The sequence below is a fragment of the Salvia splendens genome, chromosome 6 (genome assembly GCF_004379255.2).
Source record: "Salvia splendens isolate huo1 chromosome 6, SspV2, whole genome shotgun sequence".
Taxonomy (NCBI): Eukaryota; Viridiplantae; Streptophyta; class Magnoliopsida; order Lamiales; family Lamiaceae; genus Salvia; species Salvia splendens.
In genome coordinates, this window is record NC_056037.1 from 19,826,521 (window position 1) to 19,854,394 (window position 27,874).

The following is a 27,874-nucleotide window of genomic DNA, read 5'->3' on the forward strand; positions in this document are numbered from 1 at the left end:
TAGACATTCTCAATAGCTAACATGTGACCAAGGATATTAGAACACTTCAAATAGCGATCACCATAACAAAATACATCAAGCTCATCAAGATATCCTTCATGCCAATACTCAAATAATTTCAAAATATCGGCACTAGATGTGGGTGCACATAAGCATATACATTATTTTACAATGAAATCCCAAACAAGACCATTAGAAACAAAGTCTTTAATAAAAGGACCATAAAACATCCCAATTACGTTGAAAGGCTTGATTGACATGCAATAAAAGCAACTAACATGCCAAAACACACATGCCCCAAGCACTTTGTTTCTATTTGGCTCAATCATCCCTGCACTATCTATGCCCAAATTCTTGAATATCTTTACAAAAGATTTGGCATTCCCATTAGGGCTAAAGGGACACAAGAAATGGTCTTTATATTGTGCATAGTTGAATATCACCAAGAAAAGTCTAAGCACAAAATCTCTAACCTCAAGATCATACAAGGGAAGACCATCAATAATCATTAACACATCATTCTTGCTCAAATAAGGAATACTCTTCCACAAATTGACAAACTCTTGTCCAACACATAAAGTAGGTTCATCACAACTCACATCAAGTTTGCAAAAAGGTGTATCAACCAACAAACCAAGTTCATCAAAATGGATTTCATTCCATTGTCCCAACAATTTCAAGAGATTATCAAAAATAAGGGAGTAACGTGTCCATAAAACACTATGCACAACATGGAGACAAGACACAACACCATGCATATGAAACTTATCAAAATAGGCTCTACACAATTGCTCCAACAACTTTAGGCCCAAACTATAGAAAAAATGTATCCTTACGCCATTAAACACAACACAATCTACAAGAGACATATGAGTGGAAAAATCCTTCACAAAACGGCCATAGAACACTCCAATCCCATTGAAGGGTTTAACCACCTTGCATTGAAAACATAGCCAACACCGAGTTCTAAAGTCACTATCCATGTCACTTCCCTTCGTCCTACTATTCTCATCTACATACTCATGAAGCTCAAAGTTACCAACAAATGAAAGCTTAGGTATCTTGGCACGAAAGGAAGTCACTCCAACATTCAAGGTAGATTTCACAAGAGAGTAGTCATGTCTATCAATGCTAGTATTTAACCCAAAAGAATCAACATGTGAGGCAAAAATAGATTTAACATCCAAAGATTCAAGCTCATGAGCCCACTTTTTACATAAATCATCATTAACAAATCTATCAACACAAAGGGACTTTTCTAATGTAATCACACTCAATGAATCATCACAAGTAGATAAAGATAGTGCACTTGAACCTTGGGCAAGGAGTTCATCCACTTGCCCTCGTTCCTCTTGATCCTTTTCCGGGGGCATAGTTTCCAAGCCATGTGCAACTTGATACTTCACTTCCATGTCTTCAACTTTACTCACTACAAAGTCATCAACACAAGAAGACATACAAGTAGTGTTAGTGGGTAAAAACTTATTTTCCTCACCAAGGGCAAGAGGCAAAGGTTCATTTAGTGCCCACCCAAGGTTGGCCTTAGAATCTAACAAACACCCTTTACTCACTTGTGCTTGTGGTTTTTCTCTCATTTGATATTTTTCTTTTCTCTCACCCCAACCACTCTCTCTTGACTTTTTCACCTCACACTCTTGTCTTTTATCACGCTCTCTTGGCTTTTTAGACTCACTTTCACTCTCAAGCCTTTTTTCTCTCTCTCGGTTCTCTCTTCTATCACTTTGGATTAAAATCGATGAAGATGAGGCATCCAGACACAAACCATGAGGCACCTTCGGGGTATGGAAAGAAGAGGATGTGCCCTTACAACTTAATGAGGTGAATGTTTGGTTTATGTCCCCACCACCATGTCGATCAAAAGGACCAATCCGTACACTACATGGAACTTCTCTTTCAATTTCCCTCTCAAGCCCCGGAATTCTACAAAACTCTCCATTTTTGCTTCTACGAGGAGGCTCTTCATAACGCCTTGAGACTCGTTCCCTTCTAATCCCTCTATTAATTACATTATCATGCCCCCTTGACACATAATCACCTCTACCATGCCTCTCTCGACTATATCCTCCATAGCACTTATAATCTTGATGAGGTCTTTCTTCATATTCCAACTCTTGCTCTCCTCGACCCCAATTATCACAAGCTATCCTCCTTTCACTCCTCAATGAGTTAAGTTGCCAATCACGGACCTTAGTGTAAACATCCATAAAGGTGTACCTACACAAATAACAAACAATACACTAGGAGCTAGTCCAAGTGTGGTTAGCAAAAACACAACTCACCCACACAACAAGAGGAGATTTTAGTAAGAGCTCACTTCCCAAATGATAATCCCACCCCCAATTCACTCACCAATGTCACTCGGAATAAGGCTTAGAATATAGTGAGGGCTGGGTTCACTCACTCTCAATATCCAACTTCCTAAATGCAAGTGCTAAGACAAATCAATCAAGGTATACACATAGGCAATATAACCAATCAAGTAAAGCCAATCAAGCATGTGAAAGTAAGGTTCAATGCCTAAGGAACCTAACAAACAAACTTAGTTGAGCTGAAAATTTATGTAACTCTTGGCTGATCTTTAGGAATTTTTTTGATATGGCTACCCAACCCCAAAATTGATGAAACTTTGTAGATAACAATATTAAAGGGTTTAGAATGAGGGAAAAATATCCCCAATATAGCCGGTTTTCGAGAAGACCCTCGATTTTACATTTTCCCCAAATCTGTCAAACTAGGGCACAAAACAGGGCAACAACTTCACACATTAATTTTACCTATCAAATGATGGAATTTTTGGCTGAGATTTTTCAGGAAAATAGTTCATATATCAAGGTTCACGCACACCAAAAATCAGCTCAATCCTACAACAATTGACCAATAAACAAGCAAAGGCTAAAACAAAAGAAATAAGGAAAAACAAGGAAAATGAAATTTCATAGAGGTTTAAAATCAAACACTTGGTAGGCACCTAGGCTCTAGATACCAAATGATAATGTTCCTTGTGAGGGAATCCTTCCATGTGCCCAAGAAATACCCAACTAGTGTTTGATTCCAATTTTTAGTTAAGATAAACAAAGATAAGTTGAGCTAGCCACAAACACTAGGCTCAAAATGGATTTTGATGGAGAGAAAAGAGGTGAGAAGAAAGTGTAAAGAGGGAGGAATCCTCTTTGGGAACCTATGACCTCCCTCAAAAAGATGAAGGTAATCCTAGGCTACTTTCACCCAAAGCAAATACTCCATTGGCTCCACATTCAAGACTACACAACCATAAATGCATACCTATACTTGATCTAGTCTATTAAACATAAACCAAGCAACCTAACATGTAGGAATTTGGATAAAAATCTCACAAGGGAGATACTCTCAAAGGAGTCTTCATAATTTCATTCATCAAAGTCCGTAAATAAATGTCTCACAAATGGTATTTATAGTTAGGGTTGGAAACCCAAGAAAAGGGCCCAAAATAAGTGAAAAAAATGCCCAAAACAGTGCCGACGCCCGACCGAGCGTTTAGAACACGACAAATTGCCCGACCGGGCGAACTTTCTACCTCAATTCTTAAAATCAGACAAAAACGCCCGACCGGGCGTTTTCAACATCTCAAAACGCCCGGTCGCGCTTTCTCTCTGGAGTCATCCGCTCTTCAGCGCGCGCTTTTCGTAAATTGGCCATAATTCTCTCCACTGAACTCCGATCGAGGCGTGGAACATACTCACGCGACCCTCTTTCTAAGACGAAGACATCGGTTGCCTTGGAAGAGAATTTGGACGTCATTTGATTTGTCAGATCACTGCTTGAATCAGACCCCAACTACATCTTAGCTCCTTGTCATGGCCTTTTCATCGTTCTTGGACCCCAATCTACCCAAGGCTCATGGAGTACGAGTGACTCTTGAGGCTCGGAACTTGTGGTCGTATCATCCTATCCTTCTTTGGAAAGGATTTGTCTTCAAATCCGAGCGTTCTTCTTTCCTATCATCCTTGGGAGGCCATCATTGGACCCCAATCAACCCACGGCTCACGTCTTCGGAGTGACTCTTGATGCCCGGCATACGTGGTCATATCAGCACCATACTCTCGTTACACTCGATTGTTCCAGCCGGCCGGTTTTGATTGTACCGGCGACAGATGCTCCACCAATAATGGTCACCGGATTGGTTCGTGCCAACCTCCGGATCTTCAGAGATTGACAAGTATGTTTTGAATAATTGCTCCTCTCCCCCGGAGTGTACGGGGTGCGGACACCACGAGTAGGAAGAGGAGGAGTTTGAGAGGGGCCGCTCCCTCCCGCTCTAGGTACGAGTGGTTCGGGTGTCCACCCGTATTGCCTTTCGGGGGCATCTTTGTCGTCGATCGGGTAAGGCCGGTAGCCACCCGGAACTTGCGAACCTTGGGTTTGAGGAGGGACCGAATATTCTGTTTCCGGACTAGGAAATGGTTGTGAACCAAAATTTTTTATTATTGTTATTATAATTTTTTATTAAATGTAATTAACATGAATATTCAGTGTTTTAAAAAAAAGTAGAGATAAAATAGAATTGAGAAGACGTAGGAGAGAAGATTGTGCTGAGAGTGAAATTTTTAATCCAAAAACGCTCCACTTGTTTATTTATAATGATATATTGGAAATGTAATAGAAAGAAATGTCTTAACCTAAGTACCTTTATCCAAAAAGCCTATTTAATTATGTATTGGAACAGAGAAATTAATTAACTAGGTTACTAGAGAACAAGAAATTCAGAAATGAAGTTACAGCAAAAGTAATGAAGAAATCAATTAAAGATCATAGAAAATCAAATCAAGAGACTTATTTTATCATTGCCAGAATTCATTAAAGCCTTATACAATATAGCAAACAATTTTTTTTAGTATTTTCCATATTTTACTTTTCAATAAGTATTGCAGTAAATGATTTTCACCCCTATTTTAAATGAACTGAGAAAGGAATGATAAAGTATCAAATGGTAATATACCATACCCTGTTTAGACTTGAAAGAATCAACGTCCAAATTTGGACCTTTATAAACAGTGACAGTCTGACTTCCTTCACCAAATTGTCATAATCACAATCCCCCAATTGATTTGCTGAAAATGGTAGTGCTGAAAGAAGGCCGCCGGCCGCCGTGGGTGAGCTTGGGGGCTTCTGTTTGGGTGCAAATTGCATCAGGAAACTCATACACTTTCCCTCTCTATTCCCCTTCCCTCAAATCAGTTCTGGGCTTCAACCAGCAGCAGCTATCCTTTCTTGGAGTAGCCAATGATATAGGAGAAAATGTTGGGATTTTTCCTGGTTTAGCTTGCAACAAACTCCCTCCTTGGGCCATTCTTGTTGTTGGTGTATGCGCTTCTTCCTTGGGCTATGGTGTTTTGTGGCTTGCTGTTAGTCAGGCTGTTCAAAACCTTCCCTATTGGGTTGTAAGTCTTCGTTTTTTCGCCATAAGATTGGATTTTTATTTTCTTGAACTTTGGTTTTTTCACTTTCCGTGTTTTGTGGAGTTGTCATGTGTTATGTGATATATTGCTTGTGTCCTTCAAATCATTGGTATTTATGTTATTATTGAATCATATCCTTGAAGAATAGAAACTTTTGAAATGGCGTGTGTTTTAATACACAATTGGTAAAGTAAGAGAAAGAATTGATATAAAGTCGGATACAAGGAGAGAAAAATATATGAATTAGGAGGGAGGGAGAGAAAAATGAGTGAATGGATTGTGGGTCTACTTCCTAAAATAGAAAATTTAGAAAGTTTCTGCTCCCTCCGTCCCGGAAAAGTATGAACATTTGGTTCGACACTAGTTTTAATGCATAATGGTAAAGTAAGAGTGAGAGATAAAGAAAAAGTAAATACTTGTTATTGGAGAATGAGTCACATCTCGTTAGAGAGAAAAGAAAAGAGTTTCCAAAATTAGAAAAAAAAAATAGTTCATCTTTTCAGGGACGAAGGGAGTCTTTTTAAGGGACGGGCCAAAATGGAAATAGTTTATATTTTTAAGTGACGGGGAGGTAGTAGTAAACATGAATTGCATCTCAGAAAGAATGTTGTTGAATTTGTTGGTGTAGCTTTTTTTTGGTTAAAAAGGGATTTATTTCATTGTTTTATAAAATATCTAGTGTTCCATCCATATTGTTTCGATTCCATGTATTTCTCTAGTGAGTATTCTTGTTGTGGAGAGTTTTGAATAATGAGGTTTGGAAAAGGAAAAATCAGCTTGCATCATCTGCTGAATTCTTGATGTTAGAGATGAACTGAAGCTAATAATAGAGGATTATCTAGAATGAAAAGAAATGGCTGATGTTTATTCTTCTACTTAGAATGCATCTTTTTCGAACCTATACTGTTTCTATACGCGGTTCATCTTTGCTTGTGTTCGATATATGTAGAATTCACTGAGATGTAGATTCTCTGTTCATGTACTCTGCCTAATTGTTGATAACACGACAGTTGTGGATCGCTCTGTGTATTGCCACTCACGGCAGTGCATGGCTTGGGACAGCAGTTCTCGTCACAAACATGAGGAATTTTCCGGTCAGCCGGGGCGCTGTTGCTGGAATACTCAAAGGCTATGTTGGTTTAAGCGCTGCAGTTTTCACAGAGGTTTACACCATGGCCCTCGACGGGTCAGCTTCAAATCTACTGCTGCTGCTAACCCTTGGCATCCCTGTTATTGGTTTGCTGATGATGTACTTTATCCGGCCTTGCACTCCCGCTTATGGGGAAGACTCTGCCGAACATTGCCATTTCCTATTCACACAAGCGGCTAGTCTCATCCTCGCGGTTTATCTTCTTTCAACGACAATTTTGAAGGACTTGTTCTCTTTTAGCAACACCGTTTCCTATATGTTGATTGCCATAATGATTGTTCTTTTAATGGCCCCTCTATCGATTCCTTTGAAAATGACAATGTTCCCTTCGAATCACCAGAAACCCGGTATTTCTACCGGTGTAGTTGGTGGAGATGGCTATACAAACGAAACCCATCCTCTGTTGACCCCTTCCTCGTCAACAACATATCTTGGTAGCTTTTATGAGCCTGAAGAAATCCCCGAAGTGGATTTACTTCTTGCCATGGGTGAGGGAGCAGTGAAGAAGAAAAGAAAGCCCAGGAGAGGCGAAGATTTCACATTCCGTGAAGCTGTAGTGAAGGCCGACTTTTGGCTTCTGTGGTCCGTCTATTTTCTTGGAGTTGGCTCGGGCGTAACAGTCCTTAATAATTTGGCACAGATTGGAGTTTCACTTGGCGTGAATGATGCAACGGTATTGTTGAGTTTGTTCAGCTTCTGTAACTTTTTGGGCCGTCTAGGCGCAGGAGTCGTATCTGAACACTTTGTAAGGTACTATAACTACTTTGATCTGTGTTGAATTGCTCAAATCCTTTTGATGAACTCTATATGCGTATATACATACGAAATATTCTATTTTCATGGATGTTTTTCTGTGCTCGTGGTTATGTAATCGTTTCTGCGCAAACCTGCACAGAGAGATTTGTTAGTATCATTGAAATAGGCAGCATTTTGTTGTTTTGCAGGTCAAAGGCGATTCCTCGAATATTTAGCTTGGCTGTCGCGCAAGCACTCATGGTCGTGTCATTCCTTCTATACGCTTCAGCTCTAAGTGGTACTCTCTACGCTGCCACAGCGTTGCTTGGAATCTGTTACGGCACCCAGTTTGGTGTCATGATTCCAACTGCTTCCGAACTTTTTGGGTTGAAAGATTTTGGCGTGATCTTCAATTTCATGCAGCTCGGAAATCCCGTGGGTGCGCTTGTTTTCTCGAGTCTGCTCGCTAGTCAAGTATACGAATCCGAGGCAGCTAAGCAGACGGGGTCTTCTTGCGTTGGTCCAAGCTGCTTCCGGCTCACGTTCCTTGTTTTAGCCGGGTTTTGTGGCTTGGGAACTTTAATGAGCATAGTGCTAAGCATAAGAATACGACCAGTTTACCGAATGCTCTATGCTGGAGGCTCGTTCCGTCTGCCTCAAAGCTCTGGCCATTGATTACATGATAAGTCATTCGAGATTATAGATAATAGATGATTGAATCAGAGTAAATGTTTAAAATTTTCTTAGGCTATGCAGATGCAGACTTTTTGCTGCTCTGATGCATAATTTCTTCGTCTGTAAGCAAAAACGAACTTTATTATCCGAATATGAGAAAATGGAATTTAAATCTATATATCCATTGCATATATATTCTACTCGTTTTGGATTAATATGTTACTATGTTTTTTTAATTGGATTAATATGTGTTAGAGAAAGTTCGGAAATGAGGAGTTTGCAGCAGAAAGGGAAGTGTGTAAAAGAAGGGAGATTGTTGAAAGGACAAAATGACTTCTTACCACAATATAATTTTATTAGGGACCGTCTCTCAAAGATTAAAAATAATGAGAATCTTTAAAATTAGGCAAAGACTTGTTCTTATAAAAATATAATACTAATAATTCAATTAAAATTAAATACTAAAATAATGTATCTCAAAATTAACCAATCTGGGCTACTAAATAAAAAGGATAGGGTTCCATCACAAAAAAAATAGAACAAAATATTAAATAGATGAGAGAATAGAAATAGAAGAAAAGTGTGTGAGAAAATGATCATTGGCATACCTAAGAACCTCTTAGGTACTTAAGAATCTCCACCTAAAAGATTATGTCAATCCTTGGCAACTCTCATCCAAGTAACCATTTTTACTAAACGACTAACCTCGGGCTAATCACAAAGCATCCATAGTCTAGTTATGAAATTTCCAAATATTTATCTCACCCAATATGTGGAGGCACTCACCCAAGGGGCACTCAAAACTCACTTCTAATCTATCTATTATAAATAAAGTAAATACTCTATTTATAGGCGGAAGAAAGACTAAGAAATAATTCAAAGTCCCGCTTGTTGAATATGGCTCATGTTTCAATTCCAACGGGTCGCTGTCTTTGCAAGGTGGCGAACTCGGCGGCCTGCTGATTTTGTTTTGAAGTCCGCCCGTACTCGGTGGGTTGCTAGGTTTGTATTACACCACACAGCCTTTGTCAAACAACCATAGATCCTCCATCAGGAGTTCGATTGAGACGTACAAGATATTCACGTGTGGCTTTTTCGATATGAAAACAATGATAGTCTTAAAAATGACACAATCTTTACGGGCAAATAACTATTTGAACCGAGAACAAAGCACATATATTTTATTTTATTTTATTATTTTATCTTCTTATTGGAAACAAAAAAACACTTAATTTCAAGTGCAGATAGTAGGAGTATTTGGTAAACGAAAATAATACATACATGTAAACGTAACGATTTGGTCACAAAAATTATTACTCCCCTAGTCCCATAAAAATATGACTAATATGTATTCCACGAGAATTAAGATAAAATTGATAAAGTAAGAGAGATAAGGAAAGTGGTAGTTAAAGTTGTGTTAGTGGATAATGAAACATACATTATTAAATTGATATCATTTTCTAAAAATGAAATGCACATATATTTATCGGACGGACGAAAATGAAAAGTGCATATATTTTTATGGGACGGAGGAATTATATGTTAACGTTTCTAATATTATACAAAGGAAATATTTATATTTTTGGATAGATTCAAAATTTTATAATAATGCTCTCTTGATTAAATTTTTATTTGGAAGAGAGATTCACTTGTCAAAATATTATTTGCACATAGGAAAATGTTTTGGAGACATAATGTCTAAGACATAATGAGGGTAAAGTAGTCATTTTATATTGTTTCATATTTTTATTTAAATAAATGCTTTGTACATATACCATACTACCCTTGTGCATATAAAAATATTTTTTTATATTTAAGAATTACTTGCTTAGGAAAGTTGTGTGCATTTATATGGATGACATGATTTAAGCAAATCTATACTCTAATCATAGTAAAAAGTAATCTTTTAATTTTGGGGCTTCTTTTAATTTGATTTCGTTAATCTTTTTACTTTTTACAATTAACATTTAAGGTTAGATTAAGCAAAAAGTATAGTGTACACATATACGTACACTATGTAATTTACATATACGTAATCAAAAAGTAATCCTAAAGTAATAAAAAATGTTAAATGTTAAGAAGCCCAAAAGTAAAAGTAATTGTTTTACTTTTTACTTTTTATACTCTATACTCTAATCATAGTACTTCATTAACGAAATCAAATTACGCAAACCTCACAAGATTAGATTATATCAGCCTTTAGTTTCATTACTATGTAATTGTGAATCTGTGATTAATATGCATCAACTTCTAGAAACGTTTATACAAAATAAACATAGTATAATTATTTTGTAACTCGCTTTCTTATTTTATTATAAACTTTTCACTTCTTAATATTTATGTCTCGAAATGTAGGCATGTTCTAATGAGACGATCGAATAGAGTAAAACTATATAAGTGTTACTTTTATCGAACTTTGTTTCTCAAGCAATACTAATAAAATAATTTGACGCAAATGACTATTATCCTTTTATTAGATGGTACAAGTAAAAATTAATTATATAACATATGTATACTACTGGAGTACTATTTTACAATTTAGAAATTTAAACCTTGTTATAGAGAAAAAAAAAAGTTGATGTGAGTGACTATTACTATTTCGTTGAACGATGACACTAAGAAATTAAGTTTGTATATGCATGCAATCATTTTTATGATTCAGAATTTTAGTAATTGTTTAATACTAATAAAATAATTTGACGCAAATTGACTTTATCCTTTCATTAGATGGTACAAGTAGAAATTGAGTATAAGTACTATTTTACAATTTAGAAATTTAAACATTATTATAGAAGAAGAAAAAAGTTGATGTCAGTGACTATTACTATTTCGTTGAGGGATGACACTGAGAAATTAAGTATGTATATGCATGCAATCATTTTTATGATTCAGAATTTTAGTAATTATTTAATACTAATAAAATAATTTGACGCAATTTGACTTTATCCTTTCATTAGATGGTACAAGTAGAAATTAAGTATATGACATATGTATACTACTAGAGTACTATTTTACAATTTAGAATTTTAAACATTATTATAGAAGAAGAAAAAAAGTTGATGTCAGTGACTATTACTATTTCGTTGAATGATGACACTGAGAAATTAAGTATGTATATGCATGCAATCATTTTTATGATTCAGAATTTTGGTAATTATTTAATACTAATAAAATAATTTGACGCAAATTGACTTTATCCTTTCATTAGATGGTACAAGTAGAAATTGAGTATAAGTACTATTTTACAATTTAGAAATTTAAACATTATTATAGAAGAAGAAAAAAGTTGATGTCAGTGACTATTACTATTTCGTTGAATGATGACACTGAGAAATTAAGTATGTATATGCATGCAATCATTTTTATGATTCAGAATTTTAGTAATTATTTAATACTAATAAAATAATTTGACGCAAATGACTATTATCCTTTCATTAGATGGTACAAGTAGAAATTAAGTATATGACATATGTATACTACTAGAGTACTATTTTACAATTTAGAATTTTAAACATTATTATAGAAGAAGAAAAAAAGTTGATGTCAGTGACTATTACTATTTCGTTGAATGATGACACTGAGAAATTAAGTATGTATATGCATGCAATCATTTTTATGATTCAGAATTTTGGTAATTATTTAATACTAATAAAATAATTTGACGCAAATTGACTTTATCCTTTCATTAGATGGTACAAGTAGAAATTGAGTATAAGTACTATTTTACAATTTAGAAATTTAAACATTATTATAGAAGAAGAAAAAAGTTGATGTCAGTGACTATTACTATTTCATTGAATGATGACACTGAGAAATTAAGTATGTATATGCATGCAATCATTTTTATGATTCAGAATTTTAGTAATTATTTAATACTAATAAAATAATTTGACGCAAATGACTATTATCCTTTCATTAGATGGTACAAGTAGAAATTAAGTATATGACATATGTATACTACTAGAGTACAATTTTACAATTTAGAATTTTAAACATTATTATAGAAGAAGAAAAAAAGTTGATGTCAGTGACTATTACTATTTCGTTGAATGATGACACTGAGAAATTAAGTATGTATATGCATGCAATCATTTTTATGATTCAGAATTTTGGTAATTATTTAATACTAATAAAATAATTTGACGCAAATTGACTTTATCCTTTCATTAGATGGTACAAGTAGAAATTGAGTATAAGTACTATTTTACAATTTAGAAATTTAAACATTATTATAGAAGAAGAAAAAAGTTGATGTCAGTGACTATTACTATTTCGTTGAATGATGACACTGAGAAATTAAGGATGTATATGCATGCAATCATTTTTATGATTCAGAATTTTAGTAATTATTTAATACTAATAAAATAATTTGACGCAAATGACTATTATCCTTTCATTAGATGGTACAAGTAGAAATTCAATATAAGTACTATTTTACAATTTAGAAATTTAAACATTATTATAGAAGAAGAAAAAAGTTGATGTCAGTGACTATTACTACTAGTGTTATCACCCGTGCTATGCACGGGAAATAAAATTTTTAAATATTAAAGATAAATTCTAAGGTAAGTAGATTAAAAAAAGATCATAAAAAATATAATGATGTCTATAATTAAGAATATGTGTTAATTACACTAAGTATTAAATGTACTATAAACAATAACAAAAAGAAAAATGTACTTCTCTAAACCCCTTCTAAATGAAATATTTCATATTCGGCAAATGATGCTACACAATTTTAATTTGATATGAGTGGAGCAAAATAAAATAAAATAAACGATAAATAGAAGATGTGCGACTAAAGATCAAATAGTACGTGTTAGTTAGAATAAGATATGCAAGTAAAGGAAAATGTGCGACTATGAATTAAAGAGGAAGAAATTATATAATTTGAAAAAATAAATAGCTCAATAGTTTTAATCAAAAAAATATATTATACCTAGTTATTTAAATAAAAAAACTAAGTTAATCCATGTTTCTCTCCCTTGATTTTTTATGATTCAGAATGATGACACTGAGAAATTAAGTATGTATATGCATGCAATCATTTTTATGATTCAGAATTTTAGTAATGATTTAATACTAAAATTATTTACTTTCTAAAATTTAAATTTCTTTAAATTTTTAATTTTTAGAACGTTACAATTAAAATAGAAACTAACTAGTGGTATATAAAAATTATAAAAAAATAGAAAGAAAATCAAACTCATACAAAGCACGTTTTAGGTAGGGGCGGTTGTATATCTTAATTTTTGATTTAGTTTATTAGTTAAAGAGTGTAATTTGATATGAGTTGACTTTTGATAATAATTTGATTGATGCATATTTAGATAAAAGATAGTAATTTGATATGAATTGCCTTTCCTTTTATGATTAATTGATATATATTTATTTATTTAATTATTATTTAATTCAAAATAAGGGTATGTTAGTCTATATAATAATTTGGCTTATGTCAAATTGACATAGGGGTATTATGTCTTGGAGACATTATGTCTCTAAATCATCACCCTTGCACATAATACATCATGTCATATTACATGGGTAGACTGTTTAAATTTTTAATCTTAGGAAATCAAGCCAGCTCAGTTGGGCCCCACTTCAACTGTACTTAATGTGATGAGCTCTGTTCACAGAATTGATAAGCTAAACCGCTTATCATCCTCGACAAAGAAACTCATTTATATGTGTAAAACCCTTTCTCTCCCATGGACAGTCTATAGAGAGAGAGAAACTGTATGCATATTTGTATGTGTATCTATTTTCGTGAAATAGATACTATAAAGAGGGAACAAATGTAAACAATTTCACTCCTTTAGAGAGAGAGAGAGAGTGTGAGATCGAACCCTAATTTCACCTTGAGTAATCATCGTTCTCTCATCTCCGCTTCACTCGGAACACTTGAATTTGTAACCAATCTCTTCATCTTCTCTGTTTATTTCTAATTGTATATAATATTATAATAATATAATAATGCCTTCTGTTCCACACTAATCTTTAATTTAATTATTTAAAGGATCTAGGTTAATTTTGGGGATTTTGTTTTCATAACTGCGTTTTTTTTATTGTTTTGCATTATTTTGTATTACTATAGCTCTTTTGCAGCTCATGTGAATCAGTATTGATTTTGCTTTTTTGGTATTTTGTAGATCTGTATATGTAAGAAGAGGTGATTGAAATGTCTTCTCTCAGTAGAGAACTTGTGTTCTTGATTTTACAATTCCTGGATGAAGAGAAGTTTAAGGAGACTGTTCACAAGTAGGTTTCTTTTTTTAGTGAATATAAATTTTTCATGGTAAATTCCACACTTTTAATATTTTGTGACCTTTCTAAAAATAGGCTTGAGCAAGAATCAGGGTTCTTCTTTAACATGAAGCATTTTGAGGATGAGGTACACAATGGGAACTGGGAGGAGGTTGAAAGATACATCTCTGGCTTCAGTCTTTCAATGAAGAGCTTTTTAAGGAAATAACTCAACTGTTGACATTGGAGAACTTCAGGTACTTGTTCTTTTGTGATTTGTTGGCAAGCACTGTGGTAGATATTTAAGAAAGTTTGTACCTGAATATGTCTCAGGGACAACGAACAGCTCTCCAAGTATGGAGATACAAGATCTGCACGAGCTGTTATGCTAGTTGAACTGAAGAAGCTTATTGAGGCAAATCCACTGTTTCGTGACAAGCTGCAGTTCCCTAACCTCAAGAACTCAAGGCTCAGAACGCTCATTAATCAAAGGTAGACTTCAATTGACACATTGAATCAATCGTAACTATATGATATTCTTCATCATCATAAGAGGTTTGGCTATGGACTAATATGTTCAAGCTCTTGAGAATTTACTACATATAGTTTCTGAATTAGTTTGGAATTTACATGGTTAAGTTTTATGCTAAGCCCCAAGTTTTGTCTACTGGTACCTCAAAATCTATGGTGTGTAGGGGATTGGCAGTTTGGTTGAGGGGACTAATACCTTTTACATATGTAGCTTGAACTGGCAGCACCAACTTTGTAAAAGTCCCAAGCCAAACCTGGATATTAAAACACTTTTTGTGGATCATTCATGCGGACAGCCAAACGGTGCAAGCACACCTTCTCAATCAAACAATCCCCTGCTCGGAGGAGCAGTACCAAAGCCTGGAGGTTTCCCTCCTTTGGCTGCACATGTGGTTTGAATTTGTATATCTTACTTAACTGATGACTTTTCTTGCTGTGACCCGTTATACCTACTGCCCCGTGATTAATGAATACAGCCGTTCCAACCTATGCCTGGACCGGTTCCAACACCTCTTGCTAGTTGGATGTCTAATCCACCTGCTGGAACTCATCCAGCAGTTTCTGGTGGGCCTCTTCTTGGTTCTCCTCCAATTCCAGGTAGCACTCTCACTTTATCGGTGATGAGGATTCATGTTTTCTGATATTCAAATTTTGGGATAATTCTTGCTAAGTTTTGTGCCTCACTAAACACTATTATTCTGATAAAATGATTAAAGGACTAGTAATGCATATTGTGTCAATGAATTCTCAATATGTTAAGCAATTACATCGAGAGATGTGGAAGCATCTTGGCTACAGTTTTACGATATACAAGTTTTGCTGGAGATATATAAGGATCGGACATGCCAAGATAATTAGGTGTCCTAAGTTATGCCGTGTGCATTCATGATTTAATTCATAAGTGGAACATCCCTTAACCATTGTGCTCACAAAACTTGCAAGCTCTAAGTACAGCTGGATTTAAGTATCCTAGGACTCCACCAACAAACTCATCTATTGATTTCCTATCTGGTGATTCTGATCATGTGAACAGAAGAACCAGGCCTTTGGGTATTTCTGACGAGGTAAATAGATGCCAAGAAGATCAAAATCTTTAGATGAGTGAGATAATTCTCTGTTCGTACATTCACCTGGTTATATTTTTTATTTTCCTATTCATATGCAGGGAAGTCAGGGAAGTCTTCCTGTGAATATACAGCCTCTGTCGTTTCCTGGGATTGCTCAAAGCCATACTTTCAGTGCTCTGGAGGACTTTCCAAAATCTGTGGCATGGACTTTCAACCAAGCATCGTCCCCTATGAGCATGGATTTTCATCCTGCCCAGCAAACGCTACTTCTAGGTTGAGTTAGTTTGAGAAGATACACAGATGATACTTTATTGGGATATTTTTGTCAAAGTTATGAACTCAACAGTGTATTTATAACTCAGTTGGCACAAATGTGGGAGATATCGGGTTGTGGGAGGTTGGTTCGAGGGAGAGGCTCATGCTGAGAAACTTCAAAGTTTGGGATCTAAGCAACTGCTCTATGACTTTTCAGGTTTCGACATATTTCTTGACTGAAAAATGAAAATACGGCAATTTTGTTTAAATTCATTTAGTTTTGAAAATGTTTCTGAGTCTTTGTTGTTTTGTTTAATTCAGGCTAGTGTGGCAAAAGATCCTGCTGTCTCGATAAATCGTGTTCTTTGGAGCCCTGATGGATCTTTGTTTGGTAGTAGTAGTTTAGATGATATATATTTTCATTAAAAGCAATTCTAGAAGAACTGATTTGATTTAATATCTTTATTTTTGTGCTTAATAGGTGTTGCATATTCAAGACACATTGTACAAATTTATTCATATCATGGGAAAAATGATGTCCGTCAGCATTTGGAGGTATTATAGTATCATTCAACCTTTATTCACTTATTAGAAACTTTTATGTTTTGTTTGAGAAATTGCAACTGAATACTTCTGTTCCAGATTGATGCTCATGTCGGTGCAGTAAACGATCTTGCATTCTCCCATCCTAATAAGCAGCTCTCGGTGATAACCTGTGGGGATGACAAGCTTATCAAGGTTTTTTATGATACACTAGCTTGAATGAAATCAAACAACAACATCATTTGATATCATTCTCATAATCTTTGATCCTAGGTTTGGGATGCCACCACTGGTGCAAAACAATATAATTTTGAAGGTCATGAAGCCCCTGTCTATTCGGTGTGCCCTCACAATAAAGATAATATTCAGGTAACAAAGCATTATATGATTCCTTTTCCATAATATGCCAACATTTTAGCTCTTAGTGACTAAGTATGTCAAAATTATAGTTATAGGGTTTACCAAGATCATGTGGTGATTATTATTTTTTTGCCGTTTTCCAGTTTATCTTTTCTACAGCTTTAGATGGAAAAATTAAGGCATGGCTATATGATAATCTGGGTTCTCGAGTTGATTATGATGCTCCTGGTCGTTGGTGTACAACTTTGGCCTACAGTGCTGATGGAAAAAGGTTCTAAACTGCTGCCGGATTTTGATTTGCTGTGAATTTGTCAGTCAACCAGATTATAATTTGGTAATTTCTTGCTCAGGCTTTTTTCCTGTGGGACGAGTAAAGAGGGAGAGTCTCACATTGTGGAATGGAATGAAAGTGAAGGAGCTGTGAAGAGAATATATCAAGGCTTCCGAAAACGATCTTTAGGAGTTGTGCAGTTCGACACAGCTAAAAACAGGTTTTTGGCAGCTGGTGATGATTTTTCCATCAAAATCTGGGATATGGATAATACTCAACTTTTGACATTTATTGATACTGATGGAGGTCTTCCCGTGAGTTTCAATCATAACATCTTAACAAGCACACATGCCTGCGCACACACACAAAACATATAATGCAAAAAATACTGCACTTTGAGCCGCAATTTTTCTTTTTCACAAATGTAAGGCAAGTCCTCGAATCCGCTTCAGCAAGAATGGGACACTGCTAGCTGTTTCTGCCAATGATAATGGAATCAAGATATTAGCAAACACTGACGGTTTTCGCATATTACGTGCCTCTGAGAATCTTGCTTTTGATGCCTCGAGAACATCTGAAGGTGCCAAGGTAATTTTTTCAACTCAAAGTATTCTCTGTCAGGCATCTTTGTAACTGCCTCTTGTAAAAGAATTGAGATATGAAGAAAGAATGAAAAAGATGGGAAAATTTTACTAAAGCTTTTCATATTGTTATAACCTGCAGCCTGCTGTAAACCCGATATCTACAGCAGTTACAAGTAGCATGGACGACAGGGTGGCCTCTGCAATGGTTGGTATTACTCGCCTTTTGTTTTTCCTGCTGCAAATGATGTGCTATTATTTAGCACCATGAATCGGAATTTTACACACCTATCATTCTGAAGTTCTTTTTTAATGGACTGTGCGCCTTAGTATTTGCAATTTGTGTGGTGTTGAAAGTTAGTCTTTGGTTTTTGTTAGAATCGGAATACGAGAGACCATGGTGATGTTAAACCTAGAATAGCAGCAGAGGACGCTAGCGACAAATTAAAGAATTGGAAGCTTAGCGAAATTAACGAACCATCTCAGTGCCGGTCCTCAAAACTTCCCGAACATTCAAAAGTAACAAAGGTATAACGTTCACTAGTTAAACTCTATGCAAACAAGTCATGCATTTGTGTGGAGTGCTAACATATTCATGCTGTTGGTCTCGTTGCAAGATATCGAGGTTGACATATACGAATTCAGGTAGTGCCATACTTGCATTAGCTTCAAACGCAATCCATTTACTTTGGAAATGGCCGCGGAGTGACCCTAATTTTAGTGGAAAGGTGAGAAAAGCAACTGAAGTTTATTCCCTCTATAAGTTTGAATCACTATTATTATGACACGAAGCTCTCTGTAGGCAACTGCTAGTGTTTCACCTCAATTATGGCAGCCATCAAGTGGAATCTTGATGACCAATGATATGCCCGATATGAACCCCGAGGAAGCTGTTCCCTGCTTTGCCTTGTCCAAAAACGACTCTTATGTAATGTCAGCTTCAGGAGGGAAGATCTCTCTGTTTAACATGATGACTTTCAAGGTAACTTGCAGGAATAGATTATGTTTCTTTGTGATCCTGCACCACACGTGAATTTTCTCCTCTTGACTTTTTTGGGTAATTGCAGACCATGACAACTTTTATGTCTCCGCCACCAGCAGCAACATCCTTAGCTTTCCATCCTCAAGATAACAACATAATTGCCATTGGGATGGATGACTCCTCGATTCAGATATTCAACGTTAGGGTTGATGAGGTATATCATAAGAACATAGTATTGGCATACACTGTGCCTGTGGCCAGTTCAAACTTATCAATAATATCCAATTCTTGCAGGTCAAAAGCAAGCTTAAAGGCCATTCTAAACGTATCACCGGCCTTGCTTTCTCAAACACATTGAATGTGCTGGTTTCATCTGGTGCAGATGCTCAGGTTGACAACTTTTGCTGTAATGCTGTTGCAGATAGAATGCATGATTTTGTTGTTAAGATTCTCCATGAATATAATGATATCACTTGTATGTGTCGACTGATTTTATTTTGTTGCCACACTCTAGCTATGCGTGTGGAGTTCTGTCGGATGGGAAATGCAGAAGTCCAGATCCTTGCAACTGCCGCCCCGGAGGTCGCCTGAGGCCCCATCTGAAACACGAGTTCAATTCCATCATGACCAGACTCACTTTCTGGTCATACACGAGACTCAACTAGCCATATACGAAACAACCAAATTAGACTGCATACATCAGGTAAAAAAATTCTCAAGAAGGCATTGATCAAGAAAATCTACTGAGGTGACATTCTGTTTAACTGTAACTATATTGCTCCTTGCAGTGGGTACCACCTGAATCTGCTGCCCCAATATCTCATGCCATGTTCTCATGCGACAGCCAGCTGGTGTATGCTAGTCTTGTAGATGCAACCATCTGCATATTCAATGCTTCACACCTTCGTTTGCGGTGCCGTATCAGTCGTTCTGCTTACCTTCCTTCAAGTGTCAGGTAAATATTTTACATGATACTACTATGTTTTTCTAAACTTCCAGTCTGCCTCTAGCCTTTAGGTCATCTTTAATTATAATAAATGGAATTACGAGTGTCTGTATGAGATGAAAGTCAGACGAAACAGATCTTAGGTCTTATATAATTGATTCTCCCTCCGTCCCAAGGTAATTGAGTCGTATTCCTTTCTGGGCCTCCCAAGTTAGTTGAATCGTTTCCTTTTTTGGCAAATAATTTTGTTCTTTCTCCTGCCTTACTCTTTCTTTCTCTCTTGTACTCTATTCTCTCTCTTCATTTCAACCTTTAAACATCAATTTCTTAAATCTCGTGTCCAAAACAAATGCCTCAACTAACATGGGATGGATGGAGGACAAGAAATTATACTAGTAATATAGTAAATGAGAGTATGAGGGACTCAGTTTAAACAACTGTAGTACAACTCAATTTACAAAAGGGCTAATTGCATCTAAAAACATGACTCTTCACTTTTCATGGTTTATAATATGACTAGTTTTTGGAGTTGAGAGAAAATTAAAAGAGAGGGATAGTATAGACTATAAAAGAAATCACAGTTGCCACGAAATGGAGGTGTTAAACTTGGCTGATTTGCAAAGTGGCGGTGCAGTTGACAAAATTTGTTAATGTGGTGTGTTTATACGACCGATTTTAAAATCATGTTAAAAGCAGAAAAATACTACCTCCGTCCGCCACTAGGAGGCCCATTTGAGTTCGGCACGGGTTTTAAAAAATATAAACGAACATGGTTGGGAAAAGATAGTGGAATGTGGGATCCATTTTTATATATTAGTTTTATAATAGAATGTGGTTGGAATGAATTAGTGGAAAGTGGGGTCTACCAACCATTTATAGTAAAAGTGAACCGGGACTCTTAATGGCGGATGGGCTAAAATGGTAAATTGGGACTCCATGGAGGGAGTATTTAAAGTTCATGATAATATGGTTCACAGAACAGCGTCATGTTTCATTCGTAACATGTTCATTGCAAGGAGTCTTGTGAAAATTGTGTGCTAATTCATTCCCTACTCTTGCAGCTCCAGCATTCACCCGATGGTGATAGCTGCACACCCGCAGGAAGTGAATCAATTTGCGTTAGGTTTGTCAGACGGCTCGGTCCATGTCATTGAACCTCATGCATCTGAGGCCAAGTGGGGCGTGCCTCCACCACCCGAAAATGGCTCCACGAGCAATGCACCTGTCACTCCTTCAGTCGGTGCCTCAACCTCAGATCAGCCTCAACGATGATATGAACGTAGCTTTTTTCCACACTCTTTAACTGCCCTCGATTTAGTATTTGTAGGGTCGCTACGTGACATCTCGTCTTTTTTTGTTTGTTTTGAACAGACAGTTAGGGTAAGAATATATATGTGATCACACGAAGTAGAGGTAATCTATTTCCCTATTTAACACAAGAAAATCTGTTCCATAATTAGCTAAGTTCATGTTAATAATCCCCATGCATTTTTCATTGCTCCGTTATTAATATTGTGCCAACTTTAAACGATTTGAATAATGTGGCTGAAGAGGTGAGTTATAATGCTAACTTTTTCTTAAATTGCTAACTTATCAACGTAGATTATTAAAAATGTCAACACATATTTGTGTTGACATTTTAATAAACTGTGTTGGCATTTAAATATAAAAATGTGTGTTGACATTTTAATAAACTGTGTTGATATTTAAATATTAGTGTCAACAAAATGTGTTATAATATCAACTTAAGTTTATGTTGATATTTCATTATTATCGTGTTGACATTTTTAATACACTACGTTGATGAATTAGCAACGGATCACATCCTTCTGGCCGAAAATGCTAACAAATTTTGTTTGATGGAGAACTACCTTTTTATAATTGAATTGGTGTTGTTTATATTGAGTTGTTTAATTTTATAGAACATTTAATTATGTTTTTTTAAAATATCTTTAACCATTTATGCTAAACTCAAACTCATTTAGTGTAAAGGTCACATCAAATAGTAGTGATTTTACTCTAACAATTAAAATTAAAATTAAATTAAAACTTAAAATAATACATTTGTACCATGTTTCTTTACTCAAAAAATTTGAAAAAATGAATTGGGTTTGTTTTAGTGTATATTTAAAAATAGATATTTTATTCAAAAATTTGAAATTAGATTGATTTTTAAGTACCTTTGGAAATTGCTTACTTATTTTTGGTTTTAGACTTTTAGTGTATCATTAGAAATTGTCTTAGACATACAAAATGAAGTACTCCACTAATATATTTTAGATTGATATTCTTTAGTAAACATTAAGCATGGATTTTGGTATGAAATCCTTGTGTGTTAGCATTAACTAGAATGTTTGGAATTTCAAGGGCTAGCAAAGTAAATTAGTTTTATCAATTTAAGACTTGCTTTGTCATTTTTAAAGATGGGGAGGTATCTTGGGCACATCGAGCTTCTACCATTTGAAGAAAAGGGAAGAGGAAGAGTGGGAGTAGAAGGCGGCGGAGGTGAAGAAGGGTGGAGGATGAAGCAGATTGGGGTTGTCAAATCACGTGGGTGAGTCATTATCATGTCAAATTGATATTCGACATAGTCCAATAAGGCCTAAGTCAAACTCAATCCAATATAAGTGACTTCTTTATTAGGTCGACCCGATAAGGATTCAAACTTAATAAGGTTTGGCATAAACCCATAACTTCTAGGATGTTCATGTCGGGGTTTCGGGTTGTATCGAATATTTCACAGCTCTACAGTTAATGATAAAATTCAAATTGACATGATTACTACTCGAACTTGATATTAAACCATTGAAACTTGATATTTACAGATATTACACAATTAATATGTGATATAATATGAATAAAACTTTATCTTGCTTTAATTCTAATTAATAAAATTAAAGTATACTTACCATGTCCATAAAAAATAATCTCATATCTCTATTTCGTCCATCAAAAGCAGTCATATACTCTCCCCCGTCCCATAAAAATATGTGCAATTTCCATTTTCGTCTGTCACACAAAAATATGTGCATTTTATTTTTGGAAAATTATATCAATTTAATAATGTAGGTCCCACTATCCACTAACTCTACTTTAACTACCATTCTCCTCCTCTTACTTACTTTAACTTTTTATTTTTCTCATCTCTCTTACGTTACCAATTTTATCTTAATTCCAGTGCCATCTCATCCGGCCATATTTTTATGGGACGGAGGGAGTATAAAAAAATGGAAAGTTTCTCTCAAATTTATTGTAGTATCATATTTTATCCACTTTTTCTATTCCTTAATCATACTTTACCCTCCTTTTCTCTTTCTCTTTTCATCGATGCGATTCCAACGGGTCGCCGAGTTCGAAATTAGCGACTTGCTGGGAGGTTTCTATCCTCCATGCAATTTTAGTGGGTCGCGGAACTAAAAATTCATATAAGCTGGTACTAAAATTTGAAAACATAATAACATTATTAAAATAATCAAGTTTTTCCTATAATGTCTATACAATTTTTACGAGATGCTAGGTGATAATTGTTTTTTACGAGTCGTCATGTATTGACTCCGTCGAATAATAGTCTCATTCTCGAATCTTTCAAAAATTTCTCTCTCATGTATACAATTAAGATATTGTTCATCCATTCGTCTCGTGTTCTAATTTGCAAACATGCCTTAATAAGATACACTAAAAAAATACTCTCGCGCAAGAAGCTGTCGCAACCGGAAGGGATAAGTGTCAACTAAATTTGCAAGTTGCTACTGCCTACTAGTTTCTAGTTTGCTAATCTGGTATATAGTTCGACTAATTAGTATGATTATGGCAAGTAAATTTAACATCTTAATTCAAGTTGAATAAATAGTTAGGGCCTTCGAGATATATACCTTAAAGGCTTCATTCATAAAACAAGTATTAAGAATACAACCCAAAAAGCAGAATTGCCAAGAAAGAAGCCCAAAAACTAGAAAAGAAAGCCCCAAACTAATCAATATTAAATGATTTTAAATTAAAATAAATTTATTTTATTGTAAGCAACACGACCCTTTATAAAAATCTTACATCTAACCAACCAAGAAATGAAATGTATCATCTTAGCCAAGACAAAAGGAGTATTAATTTATCGATTCAACCAAACTTAATAACTAGCAGGAAATCAACATCTAAATTTGTTTCGAAATATTACATTTACTATGTAAAGTATCAATATGCTACTTACCATTTACAAAACCACCTTCCATAAACATTACTCACATTTAACAAACATCAATATTTTCATTTTCATTTTCCTTTTAGTAACATTGTTATTCTAACATTTCAAATACCATTATAAGGATCATAAAAGTTTATATATTTATCTAAAAAAACTTCCAAGAAAAAGTAGAGGTGCTACAATAGAACCAATGCTTCACACTCAAGAACATTCATATGTGGAAAAAGAAAAGGAAAAGGAAAAAGAAAAAGCATGAACCTCAATGGATCCATGCTGGGCGCCAAAATTCATCCCATTACAATCAACTAGAAAGCTATATCAATAATGGATGTCGTGGATTTAGATATAAGTTAACCTCCTTCCATCGCATTCATTATCATCATCATCAAAACAAAACCACCTAACTACCACCTCTCTCTTACAATTTGCCATTTGATTTTTCAGAAGAGTTTAAACAGCAGACCGCCTTGAGTCGCGAAGAAGGGAGCAAACACGAGCCACTCCACTGCCATCAGCTTGATCAGGATGTTCAGCGACGGACCTCCGATTGTGTCTCCAATCACTGCCGCCTTGTGTGGGTCCGTCCGATCCCTTAGGTCCCACACTTTTTGCATGCTCCGAAGCACCGGCCTACAAGATGCATACACCCTTAAAAAATCTACCAATCTAAACTGGAGCTGCGAGGAAGGCTAGGCTAGTGAGACAGCAGGCAGGCTACCTCGATGTACTTCTTTGCGTTGTCCCATGTACCACCGGTGTTGGATGCAGAGATCGCGATCTGTACGAATGTAGAGATGAGTCTGAAGGAAACAACCTTAAATTTCCACACAAGAAGGATGAATCATACCTGGACGCCAGAAACGAGTGAGCCAGCAAGAACACCAGAGAGGGTCTCGACAATCAGGGATGTGAGCATGACTAGAGCACCAGGGGGGATCATTTCCTTAATCGAAGCATCAGTTGATATTTGAACACATGTAGCGTAGTCAGGCTTGGCAAGGCCCTCCATGAGACCGGGGATGGTGTTGAACTGCCTGCGGACTTCCTCAACCATCTTCAGAGCTGCGCTTCCCACACTCTTCATGGTCATGGCAGAGAACCAGTACGGAAGCATAGCTCCAACAAGTAATCCGATGAAGACTTTAGGGGTCAGAACATCGACAGAAGAAATTCCTGCACGGCTCACAAAGGCGCCAATGACACAAGTGCAGCAGACCCGATGGCGAAACCCTGGGAACAAAATTAAGAAATTTAGTAACGTGGGCAACATCCAGCATGTGCACATGTAGCGAGCATATTCCCAACAACATCATTTCAATACCTTTCCAATAGCAGCAGTGGTGTTGTGTTAAGAGTTTTTCCCTCTCAACGAACCGGCAACAGTAGTTGGCAGTAGAAAGTAAAATTCCGGCGCCCTTGATTGGGTCGGCGGCTCGAGGTGATCGACTGTGCGCGGGAATTCGATCCCGTCGGGCAGTTCGTCGCCTAGGTTTTCAGTTGTCAACGATGTGTTGGGCAAATAATATTTTCATTCATAGTTAGAATTATGAACAAAAGCCCTATTTATAGTCTAAGGACCCTAGGGTTGGTTCGACCTTCCTAGACATCTCGGGAAAGAACCAACAAAGAAAACCCAAAACGGAGCTTATAATACGCTCGACTCTTTCATAAAATAAATAATAAAAAACAATATTCTAGAAATAAAAATAACAAAAAAAATAAAACATGAAACTCTCAGACTCTTATTTGGAAACGAACTCGCAAAGCCTCTTAGGCGGGCGCCTATTCCTTGTCGGCTTCGATACTGCGATGGACTGTTGCGGCTGCTGCTCTTCTTGCGGCTGCTGCTCTTCTCCCGTATCTAACTCCGTCGGCCAGTCTCCTGCATGCTCAAGGTCAGGCCGATGTAGGACCGTATCAACTCCCTCCCCCATAGCAACCTCCTTGTCCTCAAGGAGAACATTCGAAAACCGCCTCTGCACTAACTCCATCGGCTCCCAAGTCGGGGAATCTGTTCCATCGGACCAACGTACCAAGACATGCTCCACCGGGCGACCACGTGCCACAACACCCTACGATCAAGCACCTGGACTGGATACACCACCGGCCTATCGCCAAAAAACTTCGACGGCAACTCCATTCCTTTATCCGCCGCGTCGCCTGCCACAAATGCGCGAAAGAGACCCACGTGGAAGACGTTATGAATCCGACTTCCCTCTGGCAAACGCAACTTGTACGCCATCAGGCGCTCTAAAACCTCAAAATGGCCGTAGTAGCGCCTTGCCAACTTTGCCGATTGTGGCCGCGCTACCGAATGCTGCCTATACGACCGAAGCTTCAAGAGAACCATGTCGCCCACCTCAAACTCTACGTGTCGGCGATGTTTATTTGCCGACTCACGCATACGCTGCTGGGCACGCTCCAAATTCCGCCGCAGCTCCACCAACAACTCGCTCCTCTGGCGGATCAGCTTAGCGGCTGATGGCGGGGTCGCCGCCGATGGTTGCGCGAACACCAGACTGGGGGGTCGCGACCATACAACGCCTTAAAAGGCGACATGCCCAAACCTGCGTGGTGAAAACAATTCAGGGCAAGCTCCGCCCACGGAAGAAAGTTGGCCCACTTAGAGGGGCGGTCCGCCGTAAATGCGTGTAGATACTGCTCCAAGCCCCTATTGCGGACCTCTGTTTGGCCATCCACTGAGGGTGATACGCGGTCGAAAAATTCAACTTGGTTCCACTCAAACGCATCAAATCCTCTCATACCTGATTCAGGAAAACCGAATCCCTGTCTGACACCAACGTGTTGGGAAACCCATGATGGCGGACCACCGTATTAACAAACAGTTGAGCCACTCGTAAAGCATCAAAGCGGGTCGGTAACGGAGCGAAGTGGGCATACTTGGACAAGCGGTCCACCACCACCATAATCGCTGTATAACCTCGAGACTGCGGCAGACCCGTAATAAAATCCATCGAGACATCCTCCCACACCAGCGTAGGCACCGACAATGGTTGCAGAAGACATGCTTCCACAAACTTCTTCACCTCCTCTTTCATCCGAGGCAAGTAAAATTCCGCCCCCACTCTTCTCAAAGTGCGCTCAAACCCCGGATGTCCAGCCGACGGTGAGCTGTGATATTCCGCCAGGATAGGCGCTCGAGCTGACGAACGGGATCCGACAAAAATGTGGCGTTTATAATACACGAGGCCATCCACCAAGGTCAAATGTGCAGCGGCTTTCCCATTTCTAATAGCCGCCGAGATTTCTCTCATTTCCGGAGACGAAGCTGTCTCGCGGCGAAGCAGCTCGAGCAGCTGAGGGATCGACTGTGTTGCGGCAATCAGCTCTTGGCAACTTCGACTGGCGTCCTCGGCAGCCTCTTCAGCTAGACCCGCGGCATCTGCTGTAGCCTGGGACTCCTCCCGACGTGAAAATGCATTCGCCACTCTGTTAGTACTCCCCTTCTTATATTCAATTGTGAACTTGTAACCCATAAGCTTCCTTACGTACAACTGCTGATCAGGAGTCTGAACCACCTGCTGAAGTAACTCCTTCAAACTTTTCTGGTCACTTCGAATCACGAACTCGCGCCCCAATAGATATTGGCGCCACTTTTGAACCGCCTCTATGATAGCATATAACTCCTTGTGATAAGTCGAGGCCACTCGACGTTGCGGCCCCAGTTTCTTGCTGTAGAAAGAGATGGGGTGATTATCCTGTAATAAAACGGCCCCAATGCCCGAATCGGATGCATCTGTCTCCACACAAAAAGGTCGCTCAAAATCGGGCAACCTGAGCACTGGCGCTTTAGTCATCGCCTGTTTCAAGGAGAGAAAGCTCTCATCCGAGGCGGGCGACCAGCAGAATGCCTCCTTTTT

General features: G+C 37.2%; 1 protein-coding gene and 2 pseudogenes across 1 annotated transcript; 2 read left to right on the forward strand and 1 right to left on the reverse strand.

Annotated features, from left to right (window-relative positions):
- Positions 1–5,019: 5,019 nt before the first annotated feature.
- Positions 5,020–8,192, forward strand: LOC121809484 (protein NUCLEAR FUSION DEFECTIVE 4-like). Its single transcript, XM_042210132.1, has 3 exons — positions 5,020–5,438; positions 6,467–7,356; positions 7,551–8,192. The coding sequence occupies exons 1-3, from the start codon at positions 5,115–5,117 to the stop codon at positions 8,014–8,016; spliced, it is 1,680 nt and encodes a 559-aa protein (XP_042066066.1). The 5' UTR covers positions 5,020–5,114; the 3' UTR covers positions 8,017–8,192.
- Positions 8,193–13,698: 5,506 nt separating this feature from the next.
- Positions 13,699–21,270, forward strand: LOC121807031 (annotated as a pseudogene).
- A 3,163-nt stretch (positions 21,271–24,433) lies between these two features.
- LOC121808027 lies at positions 24,434–25,398 on the reverse strand (annotated as a pseudogene).
- Positions 25,399–27,874: the final 2,476 nt, after the last annotated feature.

Bases quoted from the DNA above. Each gene is read 5' to 3' on its own strand.
- LOC121809484 (XM_042210132.1), top strand. From the start codon at position 5,115: ATGGTAGTGCTGAAAGAAGGCCGCCGGCCGCCGTGGGTGAGCTTGGGG. The intron at 5,439-6,466 runs GTAAGTCTTCGT...ATAACACGACAG, and splicing joins AAAACCTTCCCTATTGGGTT to TTGTGGATCGCTCTGTGTAT. The intron at 7,357-7,550 runs GTACTATAACTA...GTTGTTTTGCAG, and splicing joins GTATCTGAACACTTTGTAAG to GTCAAAGGCGATTCCTCGAA.